At 55.1% G+C, this 13,400-nt stretch overlaps 1 protein-coding gene across 4 annotated transcripts; it reads left to right on the top strand.

The window, feature by feature from the left end:
• Positions 1-463: 463 nt before the first annotated feature.
• Positions 464-12,994, top strand: PHKG2 (phosphorylase kinase catalytic subunit gamma 2). 4 transcript variants are annotated; one of them, XM_074954372.1, is made up of 10 exons: positions 464-514; positions 1,612-1,748; positions 2,331-2,506; positions 9,163-9,217; positions 9,670-9,735; positions 9,889-10,052; positions 10,419-10,509; positions 11,160-11,313; positions 11,526-11,651; positions 12,411-12,994. In XM_074954372.1, the coding sequence occupies exons 2-10, from the start codon at positions 1,654-1,656 to the stop codon at positions 12,753-12,755; spliced, it is 1,272 nt and encodes a 423-aa protein (XP_074810473.1). In that variant the 5' UTR covers positions 464-514; positions 1,612-1,653; the 3' UTR covers positions 12,756-12,994. The 4 variants fall into 4 exon arrangements, with proteins under 4 accessions (XP_074810473.1, XP_074810474.1, XP_074810472.1 ...); XM_074954373.1 differs by having other exon boundaries at positions 470-514; positions 1,609-1,748; XM_074954371.1 differs by lacking the exon at positions 464-514 and adding an exon at positions 895-1,148.
• The last annotated feature ends 406 nt before the right edge of the window (positions 12,995-13,400 follow it).

Raw genomic sequence — 13,400 nt, 5'->3', positions numbered from 1 at the left:
CCCCGGCGTGAGGGCCCCTAACCCTGCCTCTGGGGTCAGAGGTCACCTGGCTGCCCCAGGAAGCTGCCCCTCTAAGAGCTTCCCCCTGTTCCCCTCTGGCGGGCCCTCTCTTGGCTCCTGATTGGTTAGCTATAAAGAACTACCCGCCCCTGTCCTCGGCTGACTGGCAGTTTGGTTTGTCAATCATAGGGCTGCTCCACATTCCCGTTGCTGGTCGGTCAATTGAGCCCTCACTCAGGTTCAAACCCCGCCTTGGACTCCTCATTGGTCCGGCTGTCCGCCATTCACCACACCCGGCCCCACCCCACAGCTCGACTGGACAATCAGGCGGCGGCTTAATTCTTAGATCCGCCTCTTATTGGCTCTCCGACTCATGACCCCGGCTCGTGACTCGCTCTTCCTGCCTGCTGATTGGCCGCCTTGCCTCTCCTCCCGTGGGGGTGGGACAGTGCGGGCCAATCGGGGCAGACGTAGGGGGCGGGGCTGGGAGTCCGACTCGAAACCGAGGTGCCGGGTGAGTGGGCGGGAGCGCGATCCTGGGGACGGCCCCAGGATCGGGGGGGAGGCTCGGGGACGCGCCGTGGGGGGATGCGTGGGGGGGGAGGCTGGGGGATGCCCCGTGGGGGGGGGAGGCTGGGGGATGCCCCGTGGGGGGGGTACGTGGGGGGAGAGGCTGGGGGATGCCCCGTGGGGGGGGTACGTGGGGGGGAGGCTGGGGGACGCCCCGTGTGGGGAGGGTACGTGGGGGGGAGGCTGGGGGACGCCCCGTGTGGGGAGGGTACGTGGGGGGGAGGCTGGGGGACGCCCCGTGTGGGGAGGGTACGTGGGGGGGAGGCTGGGGGATGCCCCGTGGGGTCCCCTGGGTGGGGATCAGGGCACCTTGTGGCGGGGCGCTGGCGCAGACCCAGTCAGTGGTTGCGGTGGGTGGGATCCCCAGCTCGGCTGGCTGCGCCCCACACATTCCCCGCTTGTTTGCTCAGCATCACCCCCGCTGCCACCCAGCCTGCCCTCTCTGCCCAGGCCGGCCTGGCCTGGCTTAGCTCCCTCACCCTTCTCCTCATGCTCCATCCCACCCGGAGCTCCCCCTGCCCTCCAGCTCCTGTCTAGACCTTTCCAAGATGGCTCCCCCCAAAGTGGCTCTTGCTGAGGTCTGATCACCCCAAGCCTGGGGGCTGGGAATGGGGTACAGTGAAAGGGGGGCTGGCTGGCTTGGGGGGGGTGTTGAGAGGGGGTCAGATGGCTGGGGCGGGGAGGCACGTGAGTGGGGAGGGGGTGCTCCGTGGGAGGAGGCTGGGATGGAGGGGCACGTGGGTGGGGAGGGGGCACATGGGTGGGGCTGGCTGGGGGGGATGCGAGGAGGTGGGTGATCTGGCTGGTTATCTGGAGGGGAAAGGGAAAGGGGGTGTGCTAGCTGGAAAAGGGAGTGCTGGGGAAGAGAAGTGGGGAACTGGGGGAAGTGAAGTGGGCTGGACGGGAGAGGGAATGGGGCCAGTTGGCTGCGCTGGGGGTCTCCCATGCTGCAGGGGAAGGTGGGGTGTGTGTGTGGAGGGTCTATGGGACAGATCACTACTCCCTCCCCACTTGCTGTCTGACTCTTCTTTCCCCCAGCAGGTGCGGGGGTCCTCGAGCTCAGCTCCTGGGGAGCCGGCCAGCATGACCCGAGATGTAGGGCTAGACGATGAGCTGCCCGACTGGGCCGGCGCCAAGGAGTTCTACCAGAAGTATGACCCCAAGGACGTCATCGGCAGGTGGGGCAGGGGGAAGGGTCTCGCTCCTTGCTTGGGGGGGTGGTTTTTTGGGGGTGGAGGGGAGCTCTGTGCACACAGAGATGGGCGGCTACATCTGTCCATGCAGGGGTGTGAGCAGCGTGGTGTGGGGGGCTGTGGGTGTCAGTCTGTCTATCTCACCAGGGTGCCTGTCTGTCCGTAGCAGGTGGGTGAGCAGGTGATGTTGATAAACTGGAGAGGTTAGAGAAGAGCCATGACAATGATCAAGGGATTGGACTCACGGAGCTCAATTTATTTAGCTTAAGAAAGAGAAGGTTGAGGGGTAACTTGATCACAGTCTCTAAGTATTTATGCAGGGGACAAAATTCGATGATAGACTCTTCAGTCTAGCAGAGAAAGGTCTAACACGATCCAACGGCTGGAGGTTGAAACTGCATCTTATTTGTAGTCTGAATTTGTAAACATTTCACAGTGAAAGTAACTAGCTATTGGAACTAGATGATCACAGTGGTTTCATCAGGACTTGAAACGTATGAATCAACAGGGTGTGGAGGGATGTGGGTGTCTGTCTCACAGTGGTGTCTGTTGGTCTGTCCATGGCAGGGGCGTGAGCAGCGTGGTGCGGCGCTGCGTGCACAAGCAGACGGGGCAGGAGTTTGCGGTGAAGATCATTGAGGTGACCCCGGAGCGCATGACCCCGCAGCAGCTGGAGGAGGTGCGGACCTCCACGGGCAAGGAGATTGCCATCCTGCGTCAGGTGGCTGGGCACCCCTACATCAGTGAGTGACACCCTCCGTCCCCCTGGGACACCCTATGTCAGTAAGTGGGTATGTTTAAAAACAGGTGTGGCCTTGAGTTCATGGATTCCAAATCTAGAAGGGACCACTGGGATGATCTAGTCTGATCTCGTGTATAACACAGGCCAGAGCGCTTCCCTGGGCTATTCCTTATGGAGCAGAGAGGGTGTTTTTAAAAACATTCAGTCCTGATTTTAAAATTGCCAGTGACGGAGAATCCCCCGGGAACCTTGGTCATTTGTTTGAATGGTTAATTATGCTCCCTGTTCAATACGTCCGCTTTATTTCTGAGCTGAATTTGTCCAGCTTCAGTTTCTAGCCGTTGGATCGTATTTGGCCTTTCTCTGCCAGATTGCACTGGGAGCTCATGATCAGCTGATCATCCATCATGACCCCCAAATCTTTTTCAGAGGCACTTGCTTCTCAGGACAGAGTCACCCATCCTGTAGTACGGCCAACATTCTTTGTTCCCAGATGCACATTTGACTGTAGTGAAACAGACATCGCTGCTTGCACCCAGGGAGCTGTGAAGTAGAGATGAAGATTTAACAGCTCAGGTTGAAGCCTAGAGGACTGGAGTTGATTCTTTTTCCCCCTGCTAACCCAAGTCACTGCTAGTTTAACCCCAGTGAAGAACACGCCTTTTGCTGTGCCTCTATACCGGGTAACATCCTCCAAATTTCCTGGGCACCCCTATGACAGGAAGTCCCACCCCTGGTACCATCCCCTGTGACATACCAGGATGCAGTCCAGACTAATGAACAGCTGTGTCACTCCTGCCTGCAACCTTGCTGAAGTGCCTTCCACCTGGGCTGCTCACAAACAGCATGCAAGTCACACCCTGTGTGTAGCTGAAGCCTGCCAGCCACACCTGGGTTACAGTCTGGCTCTCACCAGCCTGGGTTATACAGCAGGGTGACCCCCAATACACCCCCAGTCTTAAGATTCCCCCCCAGAAATGTATGTCCTGTTGTGCCCAACCCTCTCCTGGACAGTACAAGTTACATTAAGTGCATTATTTCTTTAATAGGAATAATGCACACAACTTACCACCCCAGTGGAGTTTCCCAGACACTTCACTTTAAACATACTGGATTAGATAAAATCTCTTTGTACTTATTAAATTTATGACTATTTTTGTTGTTGTTTTAAGTGAGTACAAGTAATGAGGCATAAATGTCAGAAATGGGTACGAGAAAAATAAAGATAAAACGCAACCGATGCCTAACTTAACCTTGCTTTGAATTTAACAGTTTGTTTTCTGACTGCGTGCGCTCAGCAGTTTGTGGATTTGTTTTTGTGGATACAAACTAACACGGCTACCCCTCTGATACTCAGCGGTTTGACCAAACCTCTTAACTTAGGACCCCTTCTGCATTCCAATGGCTGCTTCCTTTGTCCCTTTAGATGTAGAGAATCGATGGACAGAGAGAGAGGGGTGTTTGGGATGTTTGTCCCTCTCTTTTGTAGTTTCAGTCCCTCTTTTGAAAAACATTTAAAACTTGGTTCCAAGAGATAAAAAGTCTGTGTGGAAGGATGCTCCCTGCTGCTTTTTTCTCACCTGTTTGAGCTTCCTTTGTTTCCCTTCCTGCTTGATGACTCTTTTTACTGCTTAAATGCAAATTAAACAGAGCACCCATTCCTTTGTTTGTGATAGACCTGTTTGCCAACCTCGGTTTGAAACATATGTTGTTAACACCATACAGAGGAATATTATAACTTCACATACAATATTTCCACACATATTTTATCAGGATGACAATGATTAGCAAATTATGAGTTTTCAAATGATCCCTTGCAGGGTGTGCTTTTTACAGAGATTATGACAATAGTGTGTAGGGTGTGAATTCAGAAGTACATTCTGTCACACCTCCCCCTTTACAGAGCTGCAGTAAGATTAGTCACTGGCTGACCTGGAGGCAGCAGGTCAGGGCCCTCTTTCCTGGATAGGGCATCTTCCACCATGTTTTCCCTTCCCTTTTATATGAAAAATTTCCATATCAAATTCTTGGAGTATAAGACTCCAGCATAGAAGCTTGGAAATTGAGCCTTCAGGTTTTTTTAAACAAGATTAATGGCGAATGATCCATCAATACCCTGAATTTTCTGTTAATAAGATAGGCCCTTAATTGCTTGACTGCCTACACTGTAGCATAATGTTCTTTTTCTATGACAGGATAATTTTGTACGGTGGGTGTCAATTGTTTAAGAAGGTGATGGGGTGTTTGTTGTTTTTCCCCCATCTGCATCAGCACAGAGCCTAGACCATGGATCTTGAACTCAAATAACCACGAGGGCCACATGAGGACTAGTACGTTGGCCCGAGGGCAGCATCACTGAAACCCTTCCATACAAAAGCCCCCCACCTTGCCCCCGGCCCCTCCCCCACTCCACCCCTTCCATGAGGCCCTGCCCCTTCCCCACACCCATTCCAGCTCCGCCCCCTCCTTGCCCCTATTCCAACCCCTTCCCCAAATCCTGTCCCTGGCCCCTCTTCTCCACCTCTTCCCCTGAGCATGCCGCGTCCCCGCTCCTCCCTCCTGGAAAGTCCTAAGCAGCGGGAAGCGCTGGGAGGTAGGCGGAGATGTGGCACGCTTGGGCGGAAGGCAGGGGGTGAGGGGAGCCTGGCAGCTGGTGAAGTCTGCGCCTATGGCGGGCCACAGGAAAAAACTCCGTGGGCCACGTGTTTGAAACCCCTGGCCTAGACCAATGTCTGATGCACCTGTACACAGTTCAGACATTTTGTCAAAATCTGGACTAGCTTTTTTGGACAAGATTTTCTTCACCTTATCAACTCCCTCTTGATGTGCCTTTGTCCATATGACTTTGTTAGGTTTATTTATTTATTTTTGTGACATAGGTCTGTGATTGCAGATACAATGTCGCTGAACCCCAAGTAACCCCAACAAACCTCAAGTAATAGTTTACCAGACCTATGAAAGAGTGGACCTGTTTTTTGGTTTGAGGTACAGGCCAGTTTCCAATGGCTTCAACTTTTAAGTGCTCATGGGATCTGTGACCCTCCCCCTACCCAGTGTTCCAAATAAGGAACTGTGGCTGCTCCAATTTTACACTTAGAGGCTTTTATGGTTAGGCCTGGCTCTTTGGGCTTTGACAGCACAACTTCCGAGTGTGTTTTGTGATCAGCCCAGGTGTTGCTAAACACTGCGATGTCCTTAAATGGTTTGCAGAGCTCTGCAAGGGTCTATGTTCACACTGGGTTGACCAGCCTCTGAAAGTTGGTTCCAGCATTAATTAACGAAATGGTAACATTATGACCCCAGAGTCCCATATCAGTGATGAAAGCCGATTTTTTTTTTTTTCTGAGCACCCTTATCTAAAGGAATCTGCCAGTAACCTTGAGTTAAATCAAGAGTGGAGATATTTAGCTTTCCTTAAAATGTGCATTATATCATCAATTCTAGGGATGGGATACACATCTGGTGCTGCAACAGCATTGAGTTTTCTATAATCAACACAAAACCATAAACTGTTGTATTTCTTAGAGACGAAGACCACAGGTGACACCTAAGAGCTGTCAGGTTTCCGAGTAGCAGCCGTGTTAGTCTGTATCCGCAAAAAGAAAAGGAGGACTTGTGGCACCTTAGAGACTAACCAATTTATTTGAGCGTAAGCTTTCGTGAGCTACAGCTCACTTCATTGGATGCTGTCAGACTCTTTAATTACTCCCAGGTCCAACGTGTTTTGTATTGCTGTTTGAATTTGTTCCTGCATCTTGCAAGTGGCCCTGGAGGGTCTGCTGGGGGGTGACTGTGGCCCTTCTGTAATGATCTTCTGAGTTAGCAAGTGGATCTTCTCTGGCTCGTGAGAAAACACTTCTTTGTGTTATTGCAACACAGACAACACCTCTGCCCTTTCAACTGGTGTTAATGCAGTGCAGATAGTGATGCTTTCCAGGGCTGAGTCAGTTTGGCATTCAGCCATTCAATCAATGAGGTGGTGTGCCTCAGTTTCCCCCTCTACACAGTGGATCATGTTCACCATGGCTTCCCTGCTGTGATAGGCTCTAAGTCTGTTCACATGGACTAGTTGTGGGACAACATTACCATAAGGCTTTCTAACACGATATGTATCTTCATTTACCAGCCATCATGTCTTCTAACTCCTTTTTTAACCTGTGTACCTAGTCAGTTACTGGCTCTTTCTCTGTCTCGGTGTTAGTCAGAGCTACAGCCTCAGGATACCTAGTGGCAAATTCACCACCACCAAAATAGATTTCTTCCCCCTTTTGGTAGGACATGGGACCCACAATGTCCATTGCTACCCTCAGGAATGCCTCTCGTTTCAGAGGCAAGGGGTGTAGAGGAACTGTCTGGGGTCCTGCAGGTCTTCTGCAATAATTCCTTTCATCATTCTGTTTTCCTGGCCAGCACACATTTTCTTTTAACCCGTCTCAGGTTCCGTGTGGCCCCAAATGATTAGCAAAAAGTCAGTCATGTGCTAACAACATTAATTCCCCACAGTGCTGGTGGGCACAACCAACTGCTTAGAGGGACGCCCAGGGCTTTTGGTTTTTTGTCAATGGAGCATCTTTATGCAATCTCCCATCATCTTCAAAAAACCTCTCCCTGTCTTCCCTTCTTAGGGCCTTGTCTAGGACATACTCTTTTATGCTCTCTAGAGTGGGGTTTATCCTTTGTTCAGTTGCAAAACAAACAAAAAAAAATCTGATATCTGGGACAGTGTCTTCAGTCACAGGGCTCATCCTCTCTCTGTCCCGCCCCTGGCCCGAGGCCATGCTGCTTTTCTCTGCCGTGCAGGACACAGCCTCAGCCCCTTCCCACATGTGGAAATGCAGTTTCCTTCTGCTGCAGAGGAGCTAGATAGACCCCCCCAAGCAATCTCTGGGATTTTACCACTCTCCTCTGGGATCCCAGCATATGATTCCCTTTTGCTACAAGTTACCACATTAATAGCCATAGCCATATGCAAAATATCATTCCCGACAAGCATTTCCATGGGGTTACTATCCCGCACCCCTACCGGCAAGACACCTTCCAAACCTTCCCAGTCCACATGCACCTTGGCTAAAGGTACAGGAATGTTATATCCCCCCACAGCCAGACGCTCCACCTTCTGGTCTGGTAACAGGTCAGTCTTTTGGTCCATGCTTCCCTTGACCAGAGAGATCTGGGCTCCGGTGTCTCTCCACACCATGCACTCCTTGGTATTTACTCTGGAAGCCTTAATAAATTCCATAGCTACCCCCTCGGGGTCAGTCCTCACAAAACTCATCATTATACCCTGGGGGTAGCTCTGGAGCGTCTGTATTAAGGACAGCTGCGTTAATGTGGGTTGGCTGGGGCCTGGTTTCTTTTAGCTCAGGCCACTGATTTTTCAGGTGGTCATTGGAGTTACAATGGAAACACTGACTGGGACCCTCCTTTGTCACAGGAGGTTTGTGATGAGGATTTTCAGAAGGGGAATGATTCTGCAGGGGTGAGTCCTTAGGCCTCCTTCCCAGGGGTAAAATGGAATCCCCTTTACGCTGGGTTTGGGTCCCTCCTTTCTGTGGCTTGCACTCATTGCACCTCTGGGCTTGCACAAAGGAGTCAGCCAGAGTGGCCATCTCTTGCACAGATTTTAAAGATTTATCTCACAGACTGTTCCTAATGTCGTCAGTGCACATATGCAGGAAATGTTCTGGAGCAAAGAGATCGAATCATTAGTTGTAATCCTCAGCCCTCTTCCCCTTTATCCATTTCCTTGTTGTCGCACATCTTATTCGCTTCAGGAGTAACTTGAAACCTTGAAAAACAGCTTTTTGAAATGTAGGATACTGTATAACAACGCTTCCTGAATCAGCATTTCATTAAATACATTCAAAGCTTTACCAGACAGTTTTGCAATCAGTGGGGGGGTCTTTCTTGTCCTCAGGAATATTGTGAATCTCACAGAGCCTTTCAAATGTGGTCAGATATTCTTTAGTGCAGGCTGATTCCCTGTACACAGGATACAACTTGTCTGAGCTAAGGGTTCTTTGAGTGGAGGGAGAGATTGGTGATGCTGGGATCTGTCCAGGTTATACGTCCGCTGCTCCTCTTCTTGGATCTCTTTCTCTCTCAGCTCCGCAGCTTATGCATGAGCTGCTGCGTCTCACTCTTCTCTTTGCTTCTCACCTTCTAGGGCTTGCCAATAGGCAGCTCCCTGATCTGCTCACCGTTTCTGGTGCTCACGTTCTCTGTCGCTTCCTTCTGCCTCCAGCCTGGCCAGCTCTGGCTTTGCAGTTGCTTCGCTGTTGCTCATTGTGATGCTTTACTGTTTCTGCGTCCCTTACCTGAGACAAGCAGACAGAAAACAAACCGAGGGTGACCTCTCCCTGTCCGTTTCCAGCCACTGCATGCGAGACTTACTTAGAATTTGGTATTAGCGGAGCTTGGAAGCCTAGACGGCTGGTGTCAATTTCCCCCGGCTAACCCAAGTCACTGTGTCTTCACTGGTAGTTTAACCCCAGTTACGAACATCCCTTGTTTGCAGTGCCTATGTACCCAGTGATGTCCCCCCCCCCCAGCAATCGTCTGGGCACCCCTCTGGCAGGAAGTCCCACCCCCGACACAAGGAGTGCTCCGCTGTAAACCCCCCCCCTGCCATCCTCTCACTCCTCTCTCTCCCCACAGTCTCACTGATTGATTCCTACGAGTCGTCCACGTTCATGTTCCTGGTGTTCGATCTGTGAGTATGAGATTCCTGCGCTCCCATGCCCCTTCCCCAGAGGGGCCTGCCCAGCCCCCACTTCTCCCACCAGGACCCTACCACGAGTGATCCCCCCACTCCCCCACCCCTGCAGGGGTCTGCCACACCGCAGGGGCCTCCGGCACACTCACGTCTGCCCCCACTCCCTGTAGGGGCCCCCCATGCCCTGGGGCTCTCACACCAGGAATGGAACCAGCCTACCTCCTGCAGACCCCAGAGTTGCTGTGGTGTGGGGTGCCTGTGCCCATGAATCAGGAGAGGTGGTGTCCCCACATCCTGTACTGCCTGCCTGGGCTCCCTCCCACTCCATCCGCTCCCTGGGCCAATTTCCACCCACCCCACCAGGGCTGATCACCCCCAATCTGCCCTGTCACCCCACCACGGCCGCCCCCCCCCCCCCAAGCTGGCTGACAACCCCCTTCTCTCCCCAGGATGCGGCGTGGGGAGCTCTTTGACTACCTGACAGAGAAAGTGACCCTGAGTGAGAAGGAGACCAGGTACCATACAATGCACGCTCCTGGGGGAAGCTGGGGCTGCAGTAGCCGGGAGCTCCCCCACAGCCGCGCTCCTGCCCTGCTCCCCCCCAGCACCCTCTGTTTGGTGGGGCAGTGGCTGCAGGAGTGATCTGGCTCTTCCCCCCCCACCCCCAGGTGCATCATGCGAGCGCTGCTGGAGGCAGTGAGCTACCTGCACGCCAGCCACATCATCCACCGTGACTTGAAGCCCGAGAACATCCTCATGGACGATCAGCTCAATATCAAGCTCTCTGACTTCGGCTTCTCCTGCCGGCTGGAGCCGGGGCAGAAACTGCGGGGTCAGAGCAGGCTGGGTGGGAGGGGCCTGGCTGGCTGGGCTTGGGGGGAGGACAGGAGGGAGGCCAAGCTGATCTATAGTCAGTGGGAGGGCTGAGCTAGCTGGGTCAATCCAGGGGACTGTGGGGAGGGGAGAGGCCAAGGGGCTGACTGGTTGGAGGGGAGCACACACTCCAGTCTGGGGGGCTGGCCGATTCAGGGTTGGGGGAAGGGAGAACATGGCTGGGTGGAAGGGGGGAGCTGCTGGGGACTGCTTCGGGGGGGGCGGCTGCTGATCCATGGGGCTGATCTGGGAGGGAATTGAAGGGCATTGTTGGTCCCTGCTCACCCATGCCTGGGGTGTCTCTCTTCCCCTTCCCCCACACCAGAGCTCTGCGGGACCCCCGGGTACTTAGCCCCAGAGATCCTCAAGTGCTCCATGGATGAGATGCACCCGGGCTACGGCCAGGAAGTGGACCTGTGAGTCCCTGTTCCAGCAACCACCGTTGGGCTGTGGGGAGAAGGGCTCATTCTGGGGGGGGGCAGGGGGTGGTGGTGGGGGAGCGGGTGGGCTTGCCCCGTCTACCTCAGTTCCTGTTATGGCTCTTAGACACCCCCATGTGCCCCCTGCTGGCCGGCCACCCACCCACCCTCTGTGCGGGATTCTGACCAGGTCCCCAGCTAGTGGTTCCCATGCCCGCCCCCCACCCCCTCCCCCCAGCACCAGCGCCCTGATGGATCCAGTAGGAATGACTTGACCCCTCCCACCCCATTGTGTCCCAGCCCCGTACACATGGTCCCACCTGGCAAGTGATGGGTCTGACTTGAGAGCGTGTGGGGGACGTGGCCCTGTCTGCCATCTGGTGTGGGGAGGGGCCCAGCTCCCCACACAGTGGCCATTGGCCCCTCTTGCTGCTGATCCCCCACTCCTGGCTCCATCCTCTGGCCCCTCCCTGCAGATTCACGGTGGCCGAGTAGTGTCCGTGGTTCCAGGCCAATGATCCGTCTGTCCATCCCTCCACCCATTGGTCTGTGTCTGTCCATCTGTCCCCCTCCCAGTGGCTCTGCCTACCCTAGGTCTTACTCATGGAACCGTAGCGTGACCTCGCCCCCACCTCTCCTCCCCCCAGGTGGGCATGTGGGGTGATCTTCTTCTCCCTGCTGGCCGGCTCACCCCCATTCTGGCACCGCAAGCAGATGCTGATGCTGCGCATGATCATGGAGGGGCACTACCAGTTCAGCTCTCCTGAGTGGGATGACCGCTCCGACACCGTCAAGGACCTGGTGAGAGCAGGAGGCCCCCCTGCCATCCCAATTGGATCAGCCTCCTGCAATCGCAACCCCCCAACTCCATCCCCAAATCAGTCAGCTTCCCCCCACCCCCTCTGAATAAAACAGTCCCCCCCCACTCCCCAATGCCCTTGTGCTGAGTGGATTGTCCCCTGGCACCCCGTGGTCTAGTGACTTAGGCCCCCTGACTCCTCCTGCCCCTGCAGATCTCGCGGCTGCTGTGTGTGGAGCCGGCGGAGCGGCTGACGGCGGAGCAGGCCCTGCAGCATCCCTTCTTCGAGCGCTGCGTGGGGCGCCCGGTCCGGCTGTTCAGCCCCTACCGCCGGTTCAGGGTGAGTCACCTCCTTCTCCCCCTCTAGCCCCACTAGCTGGGGCTCTTCCAGGGCTTTCCCCATCACTGTAATGGGCCCTTCCAGCAAGAACCCTCTCCCTCGGGTCAGCGGGCTCTTGTGTCCCCAATAACTCCCCCCAGCGTGCACTGAGCTAATGGGCTCTCCCAGGTTCCCCTCTCCCCCTCCCGCCTGAATTGAGCTCTCCCGGGTTCTCCCTCTCCCCCCCAATGCACTTGAGCTAATGGGCTCTCCCAGGTTATCCTCCCACCTGCACTGAGCTCTCCTGGGTTCCCCCTCTTCCCCGCACTGCACAGAGCTCATGGACTTTGCTGGGTTCTTCAGGGTACATGCCCCCCTCCTCCATGTGCTGCTTTAAGGGGCTCTTGTGACTCCCCCATCCCTCTTCCTTTTCCATTCTCCCCTTTGCTGGAATAGCCATTCCGCAGCACTGGGGTAATGGCCTCTCCTACGTGCCCCCCCCCCAATGGTGGGGATAATGGTCTCTCCTCTGCCACCTGGCCTCTCCTCCTCCTTACAGTGGGATAATGGTCTCTGCCATCCCATTCCTCTCCTCTGCAATGGGAAAATGGTCTCCCCTGTGGCCTCCCCTTCTGCCCTGTGCTAATGGTTTCCCCTGCTGCCTCATTCCCCCCACATCAGGAACAGGGATACTGGGCTCTCCTGTGTTCCCACCCACTGGGATAATGGTCTCTCCCACGCACCCCCACCCTCCTGCTGATGGTCTGTCCTGCGTGGTAGGTGCTGGTGTGGACGGTGCTGGCCTCCATCCGCATGTTCAACAGCTACCGGGTGCGGACGCGGCCGGTGACGCGGGAGCTGCTGCTGCGTGACCCCTACGCGCTGAAGGGCGTGCGCAAGCTCATCGACGCCTGCGCCTTCCGCATCTACGGCCACTGGGTCAAGAAGGGCGAGCAGCAGAACCGTGCCGCCCTCTTCGAGAACCTGCCCAAGGCCCTGCTGCTGGCCCTGCTGGGCGCGGAGGGCGAGGGGGTGGAGCTGGGCCATGGCGAGGGGGCGGAGCACCACTGCTCCTCTCCACTAGGAGGCAGGGACCAGGCTGGGCTGGGGGAGATCCTGGGGTGACCCCCCTCCTAGCCTGGGAACCGCGAGTGGGGGGTAGGGATGGTTGCACTGAACTTTAGGCCAGGGAACCCTCCACTGGGGGGCTGCAGGGGGGGCCCTAATGCAGGTTTGTCAGGGATCTCTGGGACAGGAAGGGGCAGTCCTGCCTGGGTGAGGTTTAGGGACCCCATGTGTGTCTGGCAGGGAGGGGGCTGGCGTGCTGTGTGCATTCCCCTGCCCTTTTTTTTTTTTTTTTTTTTTTTAAACTTGGTCAGTATTTCAGCCTGGGGGAGATGGGGCCAAATCCTCCCCTCCACCCAGATGGCAGAGTTGGGGAGATGGGGCCAAATGCTCCCCCCTCCCGCCATGGCTCAGCCAGGCCCCGCTGATGTAGCTTGGTCAATTTTTACTTTTTTCCTGTAGTGTGAATTCCTGTGAATTAGAATAAAAATCTGTTGTGACCCCTACAGCGCCTGGGGGTCCTTCCTTCGTCTGTACTCCCAGCAGGGGCCCCAGGTCTGGGAGTGCAGGGACTGGGGGCTGTCTCCCCAGCAGGGGGCACTGTCCCTGGGGCAGTAGGGGGGAACCTTGAGACTGGGGTTTCCCCCCGGCAGGGTGCAGTTTCCCAGGGCAGTGAGACATGGCACCACCGTAGAATTGGAGTCC

This window comes from Natator depressus, chromosome 6 (genome assembly GCF_965152275.1).
Source record: "Natator depressus isolate rNatDep1 chromosome 6, rNatDep2.hap1, whole genome shotgun sequence".
NCBI lineage: Eukaryota > Metazoa > Chordata > Testudines > Cheloniidae > Natator > Natator depressus.
This window is presented reverse-complemented; position numbering and strand designations above follow the sequence as displayed.